General features: G+C 38.7%; 1 protein-coding gene across 1 annotated transcript in view; it reads right to left on the reverse strand.

Annotated features, from left to right (window-relative positions):
• Window positions 1-1,046: 1,046 nt before the first annotated feature.
• Window positions 1,047-22,233, reverse strand: part of STX12 (syntaxin 12) — a 34,227-nt gene continuing 13,040 nt past the window's right edge. The window contains exons 2-9 of the mRNA XM_061186911.1: window positions 21,654-21,723; window positions 19,985-20,084; window positions 15,695-15,832; window positions 9,497-9,540; window positions 8,069-8,174; window positions 4,773-4,845; window positions 3,608-3,690; window positions 1,047-2,280 (exon numbers count right to left, since the gene is read on the reverse strand). Coding sequence (XP_061042894.1) covers window positions 2,188-2,280; window positions 3,608-3,690; window positions 4,773-4,845; window positions 8,069-8,174; window positions 9,497-9,540; window positions 15,695-15,832; window positions 19,985-20,084; window positions 21,654-21,723 — 707 coding nt within the window. The 3' untranslated portion in view covers window positions 1,047-2,187. The remainder of the gene's footprint in view (window positions 2,281-3,607; window positions 3,691-4,772; window positions 4,846-8,068; window positions 8,175-9,496; window positions 9,541-15,694; window positions 15,833-19,984; window positions 20,085-21,653; window positions 21,724-22,233) is intronic.

Below are 22,233 nucleotides of genomic sequence, written 5' to 3' on the forward strand. Positions count from 1 at the left end.
ATTCCCCAGGCCTTCTGTACCCCAGTCTAGTTTTTGACCTCCAAACCAATGGTTTTCAAACATGGTTATACCTGAGAATTATCTGGAGCTTTTAGAAGTCTCTATACCCAGGCTATAACCCAAACTAACTAAATTAGAATCTTGTGGCGGTATCAGTATTTTTTTAGTTTCTAATGTGAAGCCATGGTTAAGAACCACTGCCCTAAACCATGGTGCCCTAAAGGTGGACAAAGCACAGTCAAGGAGGATTCTGTGAACAGGTTTGTTAGGACCACTTAGCAGAACCTCTTGGTGACTACTACAAATTCCAGGCCACTGAAATTCTAAGCCAAGGTCATATTTGCTACCCATGACTACTATTACCACCACCATTGGATAACATAGAACAGAACTATGGTGGCTTCATTTTACACAAACTGAAAGGTTTCGTGTTTTTTTTGTTTGTTTGGTATTTTTTTACAGTCACGACTTTTTTCTTGCCTGGAATGTTACAAATGATGTATTCAAGTCCAACTGTAATTTAGAGCTGAAGGGGCAGTGATTGTATAACCAAGGAATTACCTCTGAAGCTGCTGCTTGGGCCACTGTGACGCCCCAATAGCTCTATCCTGTTCCTCAAGGAAAGGACCTATTCCACCCCTAAACCAATGCTCACCTGATCTCCAGTCTTCTTACAGGTCTCAATTTTTCTCTGGACAGCACATTACCCAATATCTACTGCATTAGGATGTTAACTCATAAAAACTTACTACAAAAGCTTTTCAAATGTTTATTTGTCTTATGTGGGTGGAATGCTGCAAGAGTGCAAAGAAACTTATGCATTTAGCCCTGTTTCCCTGCTGTTCACATTAGTTTAGTAAAAGAAGATTAAGTAACATTAAAGGGAACGGAAGAAATAAGTATAAATATATCCAGGGTAGTGAGATCCTCTGATTCACTAAAGGATGAACTGAAATTGTTGGCCCAGTTCACATTTATGTGAGGGCCTAGAGAAATTACTTTCCCTTTAACTTCCCTACACTTGTGAAAAAGGGGAGTGGACAACATTTATGTTACAAGACAGCAATCTTTTATTGAAACATTTTTTGTCTAAAACTATGCATGGAGAGATTAATCTCTTGTTCATAAATTAGGATAAGTCTAACATCACTATTCCAAACCAGTATTATTTACAAAAAAGAACCTTTTCTTTGCTTTATCGCCAGGTTCACAGGACTAAATTTTAAACCAACTTCAGTCTAGCTTTTAAAATCTTCCTGCCATCAAATGCCCAGCAAACCTTATCAGGGTAGGGGGCAGCCTTTTGATGGCAACATTCATCATTCACCAGGAATGCAGAACCACAACTAAGCAACAACAACAGAAGATTAAATCATTCCAAACAATTCCTATTTGCTCTCCAGAAGAATGCTTTGTCTAATTCTCCCCTTCTATACAGACAGGTGGGAGAGGAACCCCACAGAGAATCATAATGTTAATTAAACTCTTCAAAAAGTGAACAAGATGGTTTAGTGTATATATGGATGAACTGCAGTCGATGACACTAGCAGATAATAAACTTAAACCCAGATTAACACACACCCCAACAGCTGGCCAGCTCAAATAGTTACTTCTCATTTAATCTGGATCACATGTGCAATTTTTTATTCTGTAGTTAAATACATTGCCAAAATCTTTCAAAGCATATAGGGGGCAGGCTTCTTAGAAATTCAAACTAAAATATTAAATAATAAAAATTGCTGGCTTATTATACAGTTTCTGACAGACTCCAATATGCTGGGTGACAGAAAGTAATTCTATCTCAGTTGCTAGTAAAAAGGTAAATCTTGTATGTACATAGAAAGACAATATTACAAGACTATAGTGTTACCTACCAAAACAAGAATATCTAGAATGTAATTTTCAGTAAACACTTGGGACGAAAGGCAATCAGAATATAAGAGAAAGCAAAATCCACATAAATTAATTCTTAATTTGAGAAATCAATAAAATGTATACATAAATTGATAAATACTGTCTCCATAGGTCACTAATTCCAAGGACTAGTTAGTAGTTAGTTTCTAACTAAATTATTACAGGACATTCTGGTGTATTCTGTCTTCTTGTGATCAGTTTGTTCTGGCAAGACTCCAGCAAGCACTTGCCCTTGAAAACAGCTCAGCAGGAGAAGGCTCGGAAGCAATCACTTCATTTATTAACTAGCCACAAAATAAGTCCCAAGATTACAATAATCACTGACAGGACAAGCACCAGGATACAGATCTTCTTGCGAGATTTTTTCTGAGGAGAGAAATATGTAAAGAAGACACTCATGAAACAAGTAAAAAATGTTTCAGTCTAAGACTCCAAGAGTGCTTCGTCAATCTGCCTCCTGGTAATTCAAAATTAATTCTATCCATGTATGACTATGCGGACACCTTCTCAAAAATCTCAAGTTACCAGTGCTAGGCAGCAGCGCAAGTTCTAATTCCAGGCTCCCAAATACAATTTTGCAAAGGAACTGTTTATACCTATGTTGCTAGGCATTATTTGCAATAAAATAAGTTATCTGTACATGTGTATTTTAATAAAGGTTTTATACCTAGTATAAAATTTTATGTTCACTGTAAAAAATACACACAAGCAGAAGAGAAAATAATCACCCACAGATAATAAAACAGTTGACATTTTGATTGTATTGCCTTCTGATCTTTTATCCATGCATATTCTTATCTGACATAATTGGGACCATACTGTATGATGTTTGATGTTTTTATCACTTAATATTTTAGCAGAAAAATTTTGATATTATAAACTCTTCATAAACATCTCCTTTAATTCCGACATAACATTGAGTGGATGTATATAATTTACTTAATTGTTCCTTTACTGTTGGATATTGAAGTCATCACTCAGTTTTAAAAGGAAACACTATTATTAAATATGTATTTCTTTAAGAACAGTCCAGGTGAAATACAGCTATCTTAGGAACGTGGTAACTGACTGAATGCTATTTATTTCTAAAAAGCCATGCAACACCAAATTGAGGAGAAATGAGAGGGACCTCATTCACAATATTTGTAAACTGAGGTAAAGACCCAGATAAAAGTCATAAAACTAGAGTTTCAACTCATATGTAGAAAAATATCACTTTACAGAAAGTGGAACGATTAACCCCTATTTATTCATACGAAATAACCCCAAAATGATAAGCCCCTATTAATTCATAAATAGCAGTCGGAGTTGATTCTTTGTCCATCCTCTGTGGCAACAGTCAACATAAAGTATGCACAAAGTTCTACTTTGTACCTATTACTATCCTAATTGAAACAAACTTCAGCTGTTTAGGTTATAAACTTAGCCTTATACCAGATTAGGTATCATGCTAGCTTACGTGGTTAGCTTTGTAGCTAAGAGGCTTCTATGTCAGTTTATTCAAAGTTTGATGCCTTTTGTAGATCTCTCTGCAAAGAAAAATACTAAAAATGGAGCTGGGACTGCAATTATGACTACCTGTCTCCAGCTTAAGTCTAAGCAAAAGGCTGCAGCTGTTCTCAATGTGTCAGTATAATGTGATGGCCCATAAAGTCTACAGCACACAGTGACTTTCTTTAGTACCTGCTTTTACCTGATAGTAAGCAGCTCGCTGTAACTGATCCGTGGCTCTTTCTACATGCACCTCTGAGCTTTCCACATTGGCTTCTATGCTGTCTGCAAAAAAGAAGGGCAGTGGATGTTTTACCACACTCAGATGTCTCAAGACTGCAAACTGAAGAGAATTATGATGTTATGGGTCCTGGTTCACCACCATCACTCCAACTATCCAGGCATGAAATCAAAAGTTACTAACTCCATAAGAAAATAGCCCTATTCTTTGGAAATAAATACTGGGGTGGAGGGTTATGAAGTATATAACTCACCCACAAATGGTTCAGAAAAAAAATCAGGTATATACATAGAGTGAGAAAGAGTGAGCGCAAATAAAAAGCAAGTGGGGTAGAATGTTAACAAGAGGTAAATCTGGGTAAAGTTTATAAAGGAGTTCCTTATTTTTTATTTATTTAATTTATTTATTTTTGGCTGTGTTGGGTCTTTATTGCTGCGCACAGGCTTTCCCTAATTGTGGCGAGCGAGGGCTACTCTTCGTTGCGCCAGCTTCTCACTGCGGTGGCTTCTCTTGTTGCGGAGCAGGGGCTCTAGGTGCGTGGGCTTCAGTAGTTGTGGCACGTCGGCTCAGTAGTTGTGGCTCGTGGGCTCAGTAGTTGTGGCTCGCGGGCTCTAGAGCACAGGCTCAATAGCTGTGGTGCACGGGCTTAGATGCTCCACAGCATGTGGGATCTTCCCAAACCAGGGCTCGAACCCATGTCCCCTGCATTGGCAGGCGGATTCGTAACCACCGAGCCACCAGGGAAGCCCAAGGAGTTCCTTATTGTTTTCATTTTTGCAACTTTTTATGAACTTGGAACTATTTCCAAATAAAAAGCTTAAAAAAAAAAAGGGTTTCTAAGCCCATACTTGTGCAAGTTTCTGGAGATAAAAACTGGGAAGCTGACAGCTAATATTTCCCTAAACAGCCAAAGACTTACCAAGAGGCTATGGCAAGTGAATGGAGCTGACTATTCACGGAAGCCTCATTTTAACTTACACATTTGACAACATAAGAAAATTGCTAAGAAAATTAATTTAATGATTTTTAAATGGTATTCCAAAATTCCTAAGACACATCTTACTGACTTCTTTGCACACAAATACTGTCAACTCACCTTCATGTTAAAGGTATCAATAATACATACCAATGAGATCACCTTGGTCATGGATCATCATTGCCAAATCTTTAAATATCTGATTGACATCCAAAATATCAGCCTAAGGAACACAAAAAAACAATTAACGTTAAGCAACATGTTAGAAGATTCATTTCCTCTACTTACCTAAAGTTTTGTCTAGTAACATAACACATGTGTTTTTAAAGCTTATAAATCATGTTTTCTCCATAAACAGAAAATGGAAAAAAAAGTTAATTATTAACATTTACTAAATGACTACTATGTGCCAAGTACTATACCAGGTAGGTAATTAAAAGCACAGTCTCTTGGAGCCTGACTGTCAGCTACAGAGGACTGTTAATCCTCCACAGTCTTGTCCAACCTTAAATTAAGAACTTCTCTGCACCTCCCCTCTAAAATGTGGACAATGGCAGTACCCATCTCATAGGGTTTTCAGAAGTACTAAATAAGAAGTTCTTAGAACTGTGAAATAACCACTTCATAAGGGTCAGCTATTATTAACTATTACTTAACTGGTCCTCATGACAACCCAATGAGACATGTATTATCCCCATTCTACAGAAGAGAAAATCACGGCTCAAAGAGGTTTAATGACTTGTCCCAAGGTCTCACAGCTAGCAAGTGGCAGAACTGAGAATTAAAAGTTCATGATCTTTTGTTACTATGCCTCCTTGATACTTGAATTAATCATTCAGTAACTCTATGAACTAAGTATCTTTGAGGATAATGAGGCTCAGAGAGGTTATGTAACTTGTCTAGTCATACAACTCGTCAGTGAGGAAACTAAGCATTGCAGCCAGGATTATATCCCTAAAGCCCACGCTCTTTCAATTGTAGTGTACTGCCTCTCAGAATGCTATAATAAAAAATGATGCCTTCAAAGCAATGACTTCCTAATCATAACTTGCAAGAATAGTTCTTGCCAGAACCTCAATTACTTGCTAAGAGTCTACTGTAGTTGGGAGAGTCTGCTAATTGCTGTGAATATAAAAGGGCTTAATAATAGCTAAGGGGGGCGGGTGGGGAGGGATCGGTATACAATAAGATAAATAAGAAGAAAGGGTGTTACATGGTAAATGACTAATAAATGGTATAGGAAGTCTAGCAGAGGAGGAAGACTATGGCAGAAGAGGTAGGACTTGAGTTGTGCCTTACAACAAAAGAGAAGCCATATACACAGAAAGGTAACTGGGTTAAAGAACAAACAGCCTAGTTTGGCTATAACATAAGGTGTGATATTGTGATTCATAATAAGAAATATATATTTGGTATTTGTCCCATTCCCAGCACAGAGCTTCTAAAAACCTTAGAATTTTCTAAGTGATAAAAGAGATAAAGATGTCTTTTTTCATTCATAACAAGCCCCTTTCAACCACTCCTAAGTTTATGTTAATGGCCTGACTTTTGGAAAACCTGTAAGGATAGGGGCTGGTTGCCAGGGGAACCAACTTGGTGATTAGATGGTTGGAACTTTCAGCCCCAATTCTGACCTCTGGGGAGGGGAGAAGGGCTCAAGGTTAAATCAACCACCAAGGGCCAATTATTTAATCAATCATGCCCATGTAACCACAGGGTTCAGAGAGCTTCTTGGTTGGTGAACACATGGAGATTTGGGGAGGGTGCGCCTGGAGAGGGCACGGAAGCTCTGTACCCCTTCCCACATACTTTGCCCCATACATCTCTTCCATATGGCTGTTCCTGAGCTGTATCCTTTTATAATAAACTGGTAATCTAGTGAGTAAACTGTTTTCTTGAGTTCTGTGAGCAGCTCTAGCAAATTAATCGAACCCAAGGACGGGGTCGGGAGAACCTCCAGTTTCCAGCCTGTCAGTCAGAAGCACAGGTGACGACCTGCATTTGTGAGTGGCATCTGAAGTCACAGGGAGGGGGGTCAGTCTTGTGGGATCTGAGGCTAACTCCAGGGAGATAATGTCAGAATTGAGTTGAATTGTAGGACATCCCGATGGTGTGGCAGAATTGCTTGATGTGGGAAAAAGCCCACACATCTGGGGGCCAGAAGTGTCAGAAGTGTAGTGTGAAAGTAGAAGAGACACACAGGAGTGTGATGCTTCACCATTAGAATGGGGTTTGTATGTTAGATGCAGGAAATGACTGGATATGAAAATCCAGCCCTGGCTAAGGAATTTGGCCTTAATTCTGTTGAATGTGAAGTGCCCATTACACTCCTGACATCTACTACATTACATTCTTCTCCTTAGCTCCATATATCTCACTCTACTCCCTGCTATAGCAGGATTCCTCATGTTAAAGAACCAAGTCAATGATTAGTAGCAGTAGGTGAAACAGAGAAAAGACATGACATTTTTGAAGGTAATAATCAAACTTGAGGATGAACTGTCCCATCAAAAAACAGACACTGATGGGCTCTAGGGCAGTGGGGCTCAACCTTGACTGCTCATTGTAATCACCTGCGAAGTTTGTAAGGAAAACGTGTCCACGGCCAGGGCCTCTTGTGGATGTTTGCCCATTTTTAATCTATGAAAAATAGGAAAATCATATAGTCCAAACATAGTAATTGGTAGTGGAGGAGGAGAGCTGGGGAATTAAAAAAAAAGTCTCCAAGTGATTCTGAAGTGCAGTCATGGTTCAGAACCACTGCCACAGATGAAGGTCAAGGAGGAGCTCAAAGTTTCTCCTCTCTACAACCCTCCCCTCCCCACTGCCCCCGGGGATGGCAGTCTTCTATCTCCATGGACGAGAAAAGTACTCAGGTTTAAGGATATCTTACTGGTCACTGTGCAAGATTAAAGTTGGGAACTCAGGTAAGAGAGGCCTCAAGACCGCTCTCTCAACCCCCACCTCAAAAACTCTTCCTATTTCTCTGACTCACTGACGTGATATCCAAAACTTGGGAGTGGACTTCGGGATACACAAAAATGGAGCAAACCTTTTTGGCCTATCTTTATTCTGGGCTATTCAGACTAAGCAAAGGGCTCTCCACAGAGCCCTACCTAACCTAGAGGTTGGCATTGAGTTTTCGGGACAAAGTCTTAATGAGGGATAAAATATTTGTTGGCCTTGCTCTGTTCTCTATGCATAGTCTCATGGAGACCATATAAGATATAGTAACTGAGGAGAGGATTCGGGTATTCTCAGGTGCCATGGCCAATACCTACATAAGAGTAGTTCAAATTCTCCGTGATTACACTGAGACATAATATGTCTCATTAGCCATACAACAACTCATTTCATCCTTTTTCATAATCACTGTGAGAAAAACCAGGTGAATTAAGAGATTGCATCTACATTGAGTCAAACAAAAAACATGACTTGGCTCTCACCTCCAGCTGCCGAATTGCCGTTTCCCTCTCTTTAATAAGTTCCAAATCCTGTTCAGTGATGGCCACCTCATCCTCCTGGCTCTGCATCTGGTTCCACTCCTCATGGCTGCAGGGAGACAAGCACACTAGTTGATTCCTCCTCTCTAAGGTGTGCATAAGACATATCAGCATCACCTCTGCTGCCAGCAGAGCCTGCCCAAAGACAGTACCAGGGCTCCAACTCCTCTGGTATCAATACAAGTGTTGGAGGCCACATTCTTCATATCCAGAGGCAAAGAGTTGATAATACCAAGAAAACAAAGTCTCAGCTTTCATGGGCAAAACTAAGAGGAAGCAGAATTATGAGGGATGGGACTCCTTGCTGTTTCCCTTCAGGGGTACACTCTACAATCTTGCTAGGGCTTGCTAGACAGAAGTGGGCAGAGATTTGAAATCAACAGAGTACAGTAGCCCATTCTCTCCCAGGGCACTCTCAAAGTGCAAGCTGTGTTGGTATCTCGGGTACTAGACAGGTGGAGGAGAGCAGGATAAGTGACCTGTCAGTGTTTCACCAATTAGTCCGATAGAATCACATCCCCTGGTTTTCGAGAATCTCTTTGAGGTTATGCTTTAGGTTAAATGTCTCTTAACAGAAAACCAAACTAAAAAGCTAGTGAAATGTTATAACTCTTCTTTTCAGGTACCATATTTAAAAGAAATGCCTATGACATCTTATACTAGAAATGAAACACTTTGAAAATTCAGTATTAAGCATTTTCCAACAGTACACATAAATCACAAATCATCTCCACAATATTTAAAGAATTTCCTCCATGTGCTGGAGATACAAAACTGAATAAGACAGCACCCCAGGCCTTTGAGGTGCTCACAGTATAGTGGGGGGGAGATAGATACATACCTATAAGAAAACATTTTATGTTCTCAACTAATACCATCAGTACATTTTTATGGAATTAGTTAATTCAGTTTGGAGAAGTTAAGAAAGGAGATGTGTTTCAGATACATATTATTTGCTTTTTCTTTTAATACTCCTAGAAGGATGGGTTGCCTCCATTTTAGGGATGAGTAAACAGAGACCCAAGAACTTTGAAGTATTTAAATCTGAATTCGAGGTAAAATTATTTAGACCTCCAAATCCGTAGATTTGGGGGTTCATACTTATTCTTATTGAGCCACGCCCTCTCCTCAACACATAGACATCAGAGATTTCTTGAAAGTTTTTTATTCACTTTGAAATTATTCCTTCCATAATTAAAAGATCTTGGAAAAGCCCACAGTTTTGACTTTTTTATTTGATGGATTATAAATTACCCACTCCAGGGCTCCCTTTCTTTTTCCTCCTTTTTTTCTCATTGATTTTTAAAATTAAAAGTAAGTACAAAGTATAAAATCCCATCTCGACTCTCTACATTAGAATAATTCCTTTACCTGTCAAATGAAACGAGCTGTTCCTCCCTTTGCCTCTCCTCCACCTAGAAAGCAGATGGCATTATTGCTGCTGTTATCCAGAAACACGTCACAGACAGACAGAAACACGTCACAGACAGACAGACACACACACAATGGCTTCCTTTAGCTACAGTATAAAGAAGTAACATCCTTTGGCTCCAAGAGACTCTGTAAGATGACACAGGGCTCTGGCAATCTGACTGGACCAGGAAATGGGTGTGAAGTAGTTGAAAGCAAATCTGCATTCCAATTTGGATTCAAACAGAAACCATACTAAATATGATGGAGAAAACATGGATAGGAGAAAGGGATAAAAATTAATAATAATGATAACCTATCTTAAAATTTGGAGGCAGGTGGATTAAGGGAAAGAGTTGAAAACTTGCAAGGAAACAAATATTCAGAACATGTGAAGATTTTTTTAAATGGACATTTAAAGCATATTAGGTACTAAAGTGGCAAACTGACTTAAAAAAATCAGTCTAATTATGTATTACTTTTGTAATTTAACAACAAATTAAGAAAAAATATTAAAAGAGCAATCTTTTCCTATTTTTAAAAAGCCGTCCCTTTTTATGATAACAATAATTAAAAAGATAAGCAAAATAAAGAAAATTTCAAAATTCTACCCGCCCAAAGGAACACTGTGGGTTTTTTTAAAAAACATTTTTACTCTTTCCCCATATCAAGAAACAAAACAAGGGCTTCCCTGGTGGCACAGTGGTTAAGAATCCGCCTGCCAATGCAGGGGACACGGGTTTGAGCCCTGGTCCGGGAAGATCCCACATGCCGCGGAGCAACTAAGCCCGTGCGCCACAACTACTGAGCCTGAGCTCTAGAGCCCACAAGCCACAACTACTGAGCCTGCGTGCCACAACTACTGAAGCCCACACGCCTAGAGCCCGTGCTCTGCAACAAGAGAAGCCACCGCAATGAGAAGCCTGCGCACAGCAATGAAGAGTAGCCCCCACTCGCCACAATTAGAGAAAGCCCACGTGCAGCAACAAAGACCCAATGCAGCCTAAAATAAATAAATTTAATAAATTAAAAAAAACAAAACAGAACACTGCTAGTGTCCTAAAGCCTACCTATGTGCCCTTCTTCAGTTACAACCACCTCCCTCTCCTTTAGAGTAACCATCATCCTGACTTTGTGATCATCATTTTCTTGTATTTTTTATATGTTTTTTAAAATTAATTAATGTATTTATTTATTTTTGGTTGCCTTGGGTCTTCGTTGCTGTGCAACGAGCTTTCTCTAGCTGCGGCGAGCAGGAGCTATTCTTCATTGCAGTGCGCGGGCTTCTCATTGTGATGGCTTCTCTTGTTGTGGAGCATGGGCTCTAGGCACGTGGGTTTCAGTAGTTGTGGCTCGCGGGCTCTAGAACGCAGGCTCAGTAGTTGTGGCGCATGGGCTTAGTTGCTCCGAAGCCTGTGGGATCTTCCTGGGCCAGGGCTCGAACCTGTGTCCCCTGCATTGGCAGGCAGATTCTTAACCACTGCGCCACCAGAGACATCCCTTGTATTTTTAAAACAGTGATATGTATCCTTATTTAATATCATTTTACCTGATTTTGAACTTTATATGAATGGAATTATACTGCTTGTATTCTTTCATGCTTTGACTGGATCACTTTAGATTATGCCAGATCCATCCCTGATGCTGAACATAACTGTGGTTCATCTTCTCGATTGTAAGATATTATAGTACCACAATGTATTTCTCTCTTCTAGTGTTTTTTTTTTAATAGATTTTATTGATTGATTGATTGATTGATTGGCTGCGTTGGGTCTTCGTTGCGTGCGCAGGCTTCTCATTGCAGTGACCTCTCTTGTTGCAAAGCATGGGCTCTAGGCGCGTGGGCTTCAGTAATTGCGGTTCACGGGCTCTAGAGCGCAGGCTCAGTAGTTGTTGCGCACGGGCTTAGTTGCTCCGCAGCATGTGGGATCTTCCCGGACCAGGACTCGAACCCGTGTTCCCTTCATTGGCAGGCGGATTCTTAACCACTGCACCACCAGGAAAGCCCTATCTCTTCTACTGTTAATCGACATTTGGATGTTTCTGATTTTTGAGTACTACAAATGCTGCTGCTATGAACACTCCTGTACATATACCCTGGTACAGACTTAACAGTGTTCTCTAGCATAGAACTGCTGGGTCATAAGGTGTGTGTGTGTTCTGAAGTTGCAGCCAGAATGTTTTCCAGTGGTTGTTCCAACTCATACTACCACTGGCCAGGTAGGAAAGTTCCTGTGCATCATATCCATGGCAACAACCCTCCCTGTTCACAGAATTTAAAATTTCTGCCTTTTTTTTTTTTTTCTGCCCTTCTTTTGGACATGAAATAGTATCCCAGGGTGGTTTTAATCTGTAATTCCACGACTACTAAAAAAGTTGAGTACTTCTCCATTTGACCATTATTCAAAGCAATACTAAGATGTTATTTGCTTTTTTCACTGTGTTGACAAAAACAAAGGTGCACAAAACTACCACTTGCACTTTAACACAAATCAAGGCAGTGGCACCAAACCATACTAGGAGTTTTCTATTCTTTATCACCACACATAGGGGGGATAAAAGCCAGTTCGTCCTTAATGAAGCCATTAAATTTATTAATTAACTAAATCTCAGTACATGTCTTTTTAATATTCTGTATGATGAAATGGGAAGTATACATAAATCCCTCCTGCTACAAACAGAAATACGATGTTTGTCTCCAGGAAAAGCACTTGTGTAATTGAGTTGCTGGGTGAACTAGCTACTTTTTTTAGGGAATAGCATTTTTACTTATTCAATATAGTTTATACTTACATATAAAACTTTTAAAATATATAAACTTTTAATACAATTTGTGTATATATATATATACACACATATATATATATACACACAAACATATATATGATATATATAAAAGAATAACTAACAATCTATGGTTACTCAGATGGGTATTCAAAAGACAAGTTCTTCAAAATAAACAATGTGAGACTGTCACTTCAAGGAAAATAATGGACAGTGTTTGTTGCCAGTGATAAAAATCTAGCTTTCAAATAGAAAAAAAAAAAAAAAAAGAATTCTGGAAAACTTGTATCTACTGCTTGTGAACTTGAGAGATTCTCAATATTTAAAGACTTTTCTGGTCAAGCTGAAGATAATACGTGATTTTTTGATATTGTAAAATGAAATATATCAACATTTAGAAGACCTGCATAAGTCAGGGAACCAATATTTTCCAAATGATAAATACATGATGTTATAAAAATCATGCACAGATAAAAGATCCAATAAAAGCATAAGACAGACCAAGATTTTAATGCATCAGAGTATGAACAAGTCATTGACAATGGTTTTCGATTCCACAATGCAACTAAGTTTTGTCCAGTTTTAATGTAGTATCAAGGAAAAATATCAACAATGATCTTAAGAGGTTAATTAAAATTCTCCTTCCTTTTCCAGTTACTTACCTCTGTGAGGCTGGATTTTCTTCAGATACCTCAACCAAAACAACATATCATAACAGACTGAATACAGAAGCAGGTATGAATATCTAGCTTCCTTCTGTCAAGCCAGATATTAAAAAGATTTGCAAAAATGAAAACAATGCCACTCTTCTCACTAAAACTTTTTTTATTGTTTTGGAAAAGTAGTATTAATTAAAATCTCATTTATATTTTTATGTTAGTATGTAATGGGTTTATTATTATTTGTAAATGAAATAATAAACATTTTAAAAACTTCTCAGTTTTAATTTCTAATACAATACATATCAATAGATATCATTCATATAAGCAAAAGCTCTTTGGGGTCCTTAATAATTTTTAAGAGTATAATGGGGTCCTGAAATCAAAAAGTTTAAGAAACTATTGTTCTGTTGGGTTGTGTCTTTTTCATATTGATTCCTGAGAATTCTTTATATATTCTCGATACCAGTCTTTTGTCAGTTGTACAAATAGCAGTATCTTCTCCCTGTTTGTGATTTATCTTTTCACATATTTACCACTTTCTTTATTCTTACTCCTTTCTGCTTTTCAGACTTACTATCTGGGATCACCTTCCTTCTGCCTGAAGTTCATTCTTTAGAATGTTCTTAAGTAAGGTGTGCTGATAGCAAACTCTCTTTTGACTGAAAACGTCTTTAATTAGCCCTCATTCTGGTTATCTATTTTCACTGGGTTTAGAATCCTAGGGCAGCAATTATCGTCCTTTATAACATTAAAGACAACACTCTACTGGCTTCAAGTGTTGCTGTTGAGAAGTCTAACTATGGCACCTTTGAAGATATTCTATTGTTTCCCTGGCTATTTTTATGATTTTCTCTTTGTCTTTGGTGTTCTGAAGTTTCCCTTTGATATACCTAGAATGAGAGTTTTTAAATTTATCCTTCTTGGGATTTGTTGGGGTTCTTGAAACTGTAGATTAGTGCCTTTCATCAGTTCTGAAATATTACCAGCCATTATCTCTTCAAATATGACTTCTGATCTACGACTGCTCTACCCTCATTCTGTAACTCTAATTAAAACTATTATAGGGACTTCCCTGGTGGCACAGTGGTTTGCAGAGGACACGGGTTCGAGCCCTGGTCCAGGAAGATCCCACGTGCCGCGGAGCAACTAAGCCCGTGCGCCACAACTACTGAGCCTGCGCTCTAGAGCCCATGAGCGACAACTACTGAGCCCGTGTGCCACAACTACTGAAGCCCGTGTGCCTAGAGCCCATGCTCCGCAACAAAAGAAGCCACCACAATGAAAAGCCCACACACCACAATGAGTAGCCCCCACTCGCCACAACTAGAGAAAGCCCGCGTGCAACAAAGACCCAACACAGCCAAATATAAATAAATAAATAAATAAATTTATTTTAAAAAAAACTATTTTAGATCCTTTTACTTCAGTCTCCATTTCTCATAACCTTTCTTCCCTATTTAACTTCTTAACCCTCTGTCCTACATGCTGGATAATATCTTCTAACCTATTTTCTAGTTAAACCACACACCTGTTAAGTTTTTAATTTCCACATTATATTTTTCAATTCTAGAAAATCTTTTGACTCTTTACAAAGCTTTTTGTGGTTTCCTGCTTCCTGCAGATGTGTTCAAGATCTTCTATTTCTTTAAACCCAATAAGTATAGTTATCTTATAATTCTAATATATTAAGTCTTTATAGGTCTATTTCACCTCACTTCTGTTTCTACTAGTTTTTGTCCAGGGTTATTTGTTTATTTGTGTACCCTGGGCTGCTCACTACACTTCAAAAATTATTTGAGGGTATTCTTTTAAGGCTAGGATAAAGGTGTCTAAACAGAGAGGATTTGTATTTGCTTCTGTCTGGCACGTAGGTACTCAACCAGACCAGGACTACTTGAAGCTTTAGGCTTTTGGACCATTCAGGTAGAATCTGGGCAGAAATCTGCCTGAAGGTTACTTTGTGGTACAACTTACTGTCTGTATTTCCCCTCCCTCCTGCCATCCTCAGTGCTAATGTGATCTTTTTTGCAGTCTGCTAGGGGAAAGGAGGGCTTACTTTTCATTTTTTAGGGCCCAGTTTAATTTGAGGAGCACCTTCTTTTAGATTATCCACCATGCATGGACTCTTGGCTTTGACATTTGTCCCCCTTCATGCCATGAGGACGTCGAAACTGAATCTAAGTTGGCCCTCAGTAAATGTACTCAGTGGAAAAGCAGTTTCAGTGCTCTGCTTATGTCTATGGGTGCACACCTTCTCTTAGACTTTGACCTTAATATTTTCATGGCCCTTTAATATTTTTAAGAAGCTGGGTTGTTAAAATCTAGTATTTGTTAATTCTTTTCGAAGAGAAGTCTAGTCCAAATAACCTAGCCTGCGATAGTCTAGGAAACAGATGTATTTTTTCCTTTTTTAAGTTTTTAACATAAGATCAACATGACAAGAAAAAAGAAAAAAGAAAATTACACACAATTCTACCTGTCACTTTTGTAAATCTTTGTGCACATTCCTCTCTAGTCTAGTGTACAAAGTGACCATATGTACACTTTTTTTTTTTAAACAAAGGGTATACCAATCTGACATTTTCACAGCAGCTAATGTCTATGTTTATTATTTGGAGGGATAGTAAGCAAAGAAAATGGTCAAAAAATTTTTAAAAACTTAGGAAAGAACATCCTGAAATTTGCAAAGGTCTTCTTTTGGAAATAAACTTACAGAAAGACGAGATCCAGCTCTTGCTCTGGCAATACTCTCCTTTTCCTTTTCAGATACCCTTCTCTGCACAGCCTGGAAATTGTTTAAGGCTGCAGAGAAGTCATTCATGAGACGTTCCTTCTGAAGTTTCTGCTGGCGCTAAGGAAGTTAAATAAGAACTTGAAATTTCACATTAACCCAGAATCATTTGGTTTTAATTCCCATTAAAAGCAAAATTATACCTCCTAAACAGTTCCAACTAGGAAAATTACTATGAAATAGGGTCTTCCTTAAATCAATAAATTTGTCCTTTTCTAACTCAAATCCCTGGTTAATACTATAGGCCAAGTCAGAGTTTTCCTTCTTTCATTCTGACAAACCTGGGAACTGGGTATCATTTACCTGGTAAGGGAATCTCAGAGGGAACCACAATTCAAAATGTTAGTTCCCAGGAGAATCTAAAAGCAGAATACCCAACAGAGATTGTTTTCTTGCTAAAATGTTAAAACTGTATTCATCTGTACTGAGTTCACAGCTTACCTGAAAACCATGGAATCATTTTCCTTCACACTGTAGTGACGTTCAAAATCTTTGAGAACCTGAAAACTACTCTGTAGAGTTACAAGCTACCTTTACTAAGCTTACTGATAGTATGTCTCAAAAAACACATACTGAGAGCACTTGCTGTGTGCTGAGAACACAGAAGTAAAAAGTCACCCCTGACCTCAAACAGCTTATCATCTATTTGGAGATAAAGAATTTAGATATACAAATAACAAATCAATACAAATAATTGCTATATTCAATTAGTACTATACAGAGTACTGTATACATTATACAGAGGCAAGTATAATCAGTAAGAATCTAAGTGATCAAAAGGCCTCCAGAGGAGGTGGGCACTGAAGGAAGAGTAAGGCGTGAAGAGCAGAGAGAAGGGGTAAGGCGAATCCAGGCGAGGGAACAGTGTGAGCAAAGGCATGGTGGCAGAAATTTGCAGAGGATCTAGAAAAAGATAGTTTGGCTGTAACCAAAGGCTTTTTCATGAGCATAGCTAAAAGATAAAATTGGAAAAGCAGGAAAGGGGGTGGCCACTGCAGGTTTTAAATGCCAAGATAATGAGTGTGGGATTCAACCTCTAAAGAACAAAGAGCAACGAAGATTTCTGTGTGGAGAACACGACGGGTACAAAATGATAACTTAGAAAAATTAGTCCGTGATGGTGATGGAATGGGAAAAAGAAACAAGTCAAAAAGATGACTGCAATAATCTAGATTTAGGGTTAGGAAGACGTGGTATCAGTAATGGGAACACAAAGAAATGAATCTAAGAAATACGATGTGACTGGCTGTGGGGAAAGGGGTATAAAGTCAAGGGATGACTCAAATTTCACACCTGGGAGAGTGATGGTAATACTGAAAGCAACTTTAGATAAAGGACTTTTTATCCCTTTTCTGGGATTTTAATTTTTACATAAACATTATAACAATAGGGGGAAAAAACCCATCACTCCCCAATCTCACTATCCAAAAATACTATCTTTTAAGTATATCATTAACATTTTCCATGTTACCGTACTCGTCACAATTATGGTCTTTGTTATATAATACTCCATCAACTTGATCTAGTAAATTTTAGGTAAACATTCCTTCTAGACTGTTCCATTTTTAACCATTATAAATAAAGCTAAAGTGAGCCCCATTATAACAGCTAATATTTATACAGTGCTTATCATGTACCAGTACTGTTATAAGTACTTTATATAATAACTCACTTAATCCATACATCAACCTATAAATTAGGTACTATTATAGTACCTATTTTACAGATCAGACAAATGAGGTACAGAGAGGTTAAGCAATTTGCCTATGATCACACAGTAAATGGCAGAGGTAGAATTTAAATCCAGGAAATTTGGCTCCAGAGTATATAGTTGGTTTCTTTTTCTTCGAACGTAGACACATTTGCATGAGTGGGAACATTAGGTTAAAAGGCACAAACTTTTTTATGACAATAAGCATTGTTAATCAGCTTAGTTAAGGGGTTTGGGTGAAACAGGAGGAATTCAGTATAAAACAACACATTAAATTTTAGATGAAGGTAGCATATTCAAGAGGAGATGTCAGAGCAGGAACTGGCAATATGGGCCAAATACTTAGAGGTTTAGGGGCTAGGGCTTGAAAAAGATCTGGGGATCATGTTCATAAAGGTGACAGGAAGCTCATAAAAGTACAGTAGAAAAGACTCCTGATGGAGAAAGCATAGAGTAATAAAATTACAGGATCAATGGCAGAGCCTTGGGGCACACCCACTTCTAGGAAGATATAAAGTCAGAGAAGGAGGCTGAGACTCAACCTGGGGTAAGAGAAAATAGGCCAGAAAGGGATCACCAGAGTTGGGAGACATGAAAACTACTTTGTAGGCTTTACTACAGAGATCATGGAAAGAAGAAGAAAGTTTCAGTGAAGACAGGATGGGCAAGAGGATCAAATGAAACAAAGAAAAGTGAATAAACTCAAAAAAGGCCACTGGATTTAGCAACTAGAAGATTACTGATGATAGCACATAAGTATGAGAAAAATGCTGAGAGTAGGATGTATGGTTTGATAGTCCAGTAACAAAAAGGTGGGTGACAGGGCTAAGATTAATTAGATAAAGAAACAATTGAAAGGGAAAAGAATATTCAGCACAATAGGAGGAAGGGAATCAAGGATTTGTATTTCACCAGAGAGAATATGTCTGTAGATTTATTTCATGTTCTTAATGATCCAAGATAATGGAAGGGAACAAGAGCATGCATAATCCAAAACTAAATTCTATTTGACTTTGGAATACATTAAATTTATTTTTAAGCAGACGGAACTTTATATTTTGCTTAGGCTACTATTTAACACTTAAGTACTTTCAATACTCTGTTTACATCAGACTCTTAGACTCCCTTTTTATTACTGCTAAAACTATCTGCAAGTGTGTATTCCCTAAGTGCATAGCTGAGAGGAGGAAAGGGGTGATTTGGGAACAATTTGAGATAATGAATGGCAAGGGGGAACTGGTCCATAGGTGAAATATCAGCATGAGTAACAAAACAAACAGCACATGTGGATAGTCAAAGGGTGATTACATTAAGGTTACTACTTTGTAGCAGGATGACAAAAGCACCTAGTTTTGGTTCTTTTCTTTTGTGCAAGGGGATGCCAAAACTCCAAAGACTGAACATATACTTCATTAAATGACTTGCCAGGAATGGGTTAAACTGATGATTTTCAAACTTTTTTGATGGAGACACAGAATAAGAATGTAACATCTTGACCTAGCACCATATATATACATATGTATGAAAGTTTCATTAACAGTATTTACCCTTATTACATGGTTACACACTCTGATATTTCTACTTTGTTTCATTTTTATAAATGATGATCACAACACACTAAAATTGTTTTATGTTCCAACAGTCACAATGCACAGACAACCCGGGATAGGGAGGTGGTAGGCTTCGTCTTTAGAGCCATCAGATAGGATACCATCATTTAAAAAATTCAATAATAAAAAGAAATGTAAGTTAAGTGCTCCCATGAATGGTACAGAAACTGAAAGCAAAATAGAATCATAATAGGCTAAGATAGATGGAGAAGGTTTTTGCCCTGGAAGAGAGAGGATTTGAGGCAAACCATGAATAACAGATTAAAAAGTCAAGCCACAATGGAGGGGGCACATCTGACTTCAGGAACGTCTGAAGAAAAGGCACGGCATATCAAGGGAACAATGAATTCCAGTAAAAATTGTGTGGTTTTAAAGGATTTAAATGGCCACTGAAGAAAATGACTTAAATAGAGGAATCTATTTCCCTGAGCATTTCCTCAACCTGAGACCTATAAATGATTCATGATGCGACATGAAAGTGGCTACAAAATATAAAAGACGTCTGCTTGAAATTTATAGATACAGGATACAAGCAAACTAGGATCAAGCCTGAAAGCATAAAGCTGCAGGTCAAACCCCAACAAGATGCAAACATTGACATTCTTCTCCAGTTAAACCCATTTACTAATATATTAATATATTATTACTAATAACAGCAGCCGCTACCCATATTGAGTACCTACTAAATGCTAGGCACTTTGCAAGATCTGGTGCATACATTCTTTCTGTTGTCACAACAGACACATCAATTTTATGAATAAGGAAACTGAGGTTCAGAGAAGGTCTATCTAGAACCAAAGGCCAAGTTATTTTTGTTTCACACACTGCCTCTCCACAAACACGAAGTCCTTTCTTATTAAAAAACAAGCCAAAACCCCACAAAATACCAACCTGTTCTGAAGTAGATAAAGGAAGGGGCAAGGACCCTAATTCCTTCAGTAATTCATTTGTTTCCTTGGCAAGCTGATTTGTAGAGTGTTGTAACTGTTGCCTAAGAGAGAAAAGATATGTTTTAGGATATTCTCACTTCTTGAGAGCTGTTGGTATCAGTTCGTTCTGAGAGTGTCTCACAACGCAGGGAATGAAAGGGCACTTCAAGAAATGGGTTCCTAGATGCCCAGGTTCACAACAAAATTCCAGAAATACTACCCAGTCATACTCACCTCAAGTCGTCTTCATATTACTGAGTAGAAACAACCTGCCTCAATGAAACCTGCTGACTGGGTATTTTAACTCCTTGGGGAGGAAGGAAAAGCATTCTCAGCAGTTCTGATAGAAGAAGAGCAACTGCCCCCACACCTCAATCTAATAGTTTTAACACACTGAACGCTCTCTCAAAACTCTCGTATTGATTTGCCCAGGAGTTCTGCATGGGTACTGTCTGTCACAGTTCACTGACTAGTGACAGAATCCAAACACTGGAGGTTGGATGAAATGTGCATTAGAAGCACAGCTTCCACCCTAGGGAACAACCTCCAAAGATCTACTCCCATGCTCTTGCTTAAAGCTCATGCTTTTTCAGCTTTATCCTTGGCTCCCTACCTGTCCCCTAGGCCTGACTTTCTGGCTCTTCCCTCCAAAACAAAGAAGCCCTATACTGTGTAAAAAAATGTAACGAGCAGAGGGGGAAGGAAATTAAAGAGGGAAGAATGTGTGCTATGTTAAGTGGGATTGAAAGGTAGTGGAAATACAAAAAAGGCTCCTTTCAGTCATGGTTTCCTCTACTATCTGGCCATTTCTACAAAGGGTTTAAGGGAGGACAGGGAAACCACACCATTAATTACTAACGTTTTTTTCACTGCAAAGGGGTCTCCAAGATAAAAAAATTAAAAATAAATAAATAAATAAATAAAACAAGGGAGTCAAAACCAAGAGGGAGACAAAACAAACAAACAAACAAAAAAACCCCAAGAGGGAAGTCAATCAGAAGGCTGAGCATCGCAGACAGTACTAACATACCCAGAGCTATCTCACATCTCCCTGGAAAAAGCTCAAAGTAGTAAGTCATTCTCTCACTTCACAATGTCTAGGACAGGAAACAAAGAATATTGTTCAGTGTGTTTTAAAGATGAAAACTAGAACTTCTAAAAGCAGAGATGGAGTCAAGAAGGGCATGATAAAAAGAATCTATTCCACTGTTCTCTCCCTCAGACTCTCCTCGGGTCATTCTGAATACATTTTTCTAATACGATAGACAGCTGGAAATCCAACCAGATTAGATGAGCGCTGTATATCATCAGGAGGCCTCTGCCAACAAGGAAGCTCATTTAGGCAGAATGTAGTCTAGAGGGTAGGGATTCCCTCTCTGCTTCCCTCAATTGTTCTGCTAAACTGCCCAAGGGAGGAAAGAAGCAGCGTTCAAGGACTCTGAGAGGCAACGGAGATCACAACCCATTAATATACTTTGTTGCTCCTCTTCTAGATCCAGCTATGACCTCATGTCCCACTGCCTCTCATTCTGATTTCACAGGCCTGAAACCTCAGCTGCCAGGCAGCAAGGGTATTAAGTGTGTCCCCAAAAGGCCCTCACAAATCCCAACCTTGTTAGGAAGCTACTCACAGATTTTCCTGTAGCTTGCTTGAATCTTGCTTAGTTCCTAGTTGGCTCATCAAATTCTTTATCTGAGCAGCTGGGGAGAGAAGAAAAAAAGATTTATTGAAAAGAAAAATACAGGGCTTCCCTGGTGGCGCAGTGGTTAAGAACCCACCTGCCAATGCAGCGGACCCAGGTTCGAGCCCTGGTCCGGGAAGATGCCACATGCCGCGGAGCAACTAAGCCCGTGTGCCACAACTACTGAGCCTGCGCTCTAGAGCCCGCGAGCCACAACTACTGAAGCCCGCGTGCCACAACTACTGAAGCCCACGCGTCTAGAGCCTGTGCTCTGCAACAAGAGAAGCCACCGCAATGAGAAGCCCGTGCACCGCAACGAAGAGCAGCCCCCACTCAGCAATGAAGACCCAACACAGCCAAAAATAAATAAAATAAATAAATTTAAAAAAAAAAAGAAAAATACATTCATCACGAGCATCCTAATTCTCAGATCACTGGTCTCTCTCCACATCCTGAATAAGTACATACAACTAATAGAAAGCATGCTATGATCAAGACCTTGGCATATATATTCCCGTCTAAAGCTACT

Source organism: Eubalaena glacialis, chromosome 3 (genome assembly GCF_028564815.1).
Source record: "Eubalaena glacialis isolate mEubGla1 chromosome 3, mEubGla1.1.hap2.+ XY, whole genome shotgun sequence".
NCBI classification, from domain to species: Eukaryota; Metazoa; Chordata; class Mammalia; order Artiodactyla; family Balaenidae; genus Eubalaena; species Eubalaena glacialis.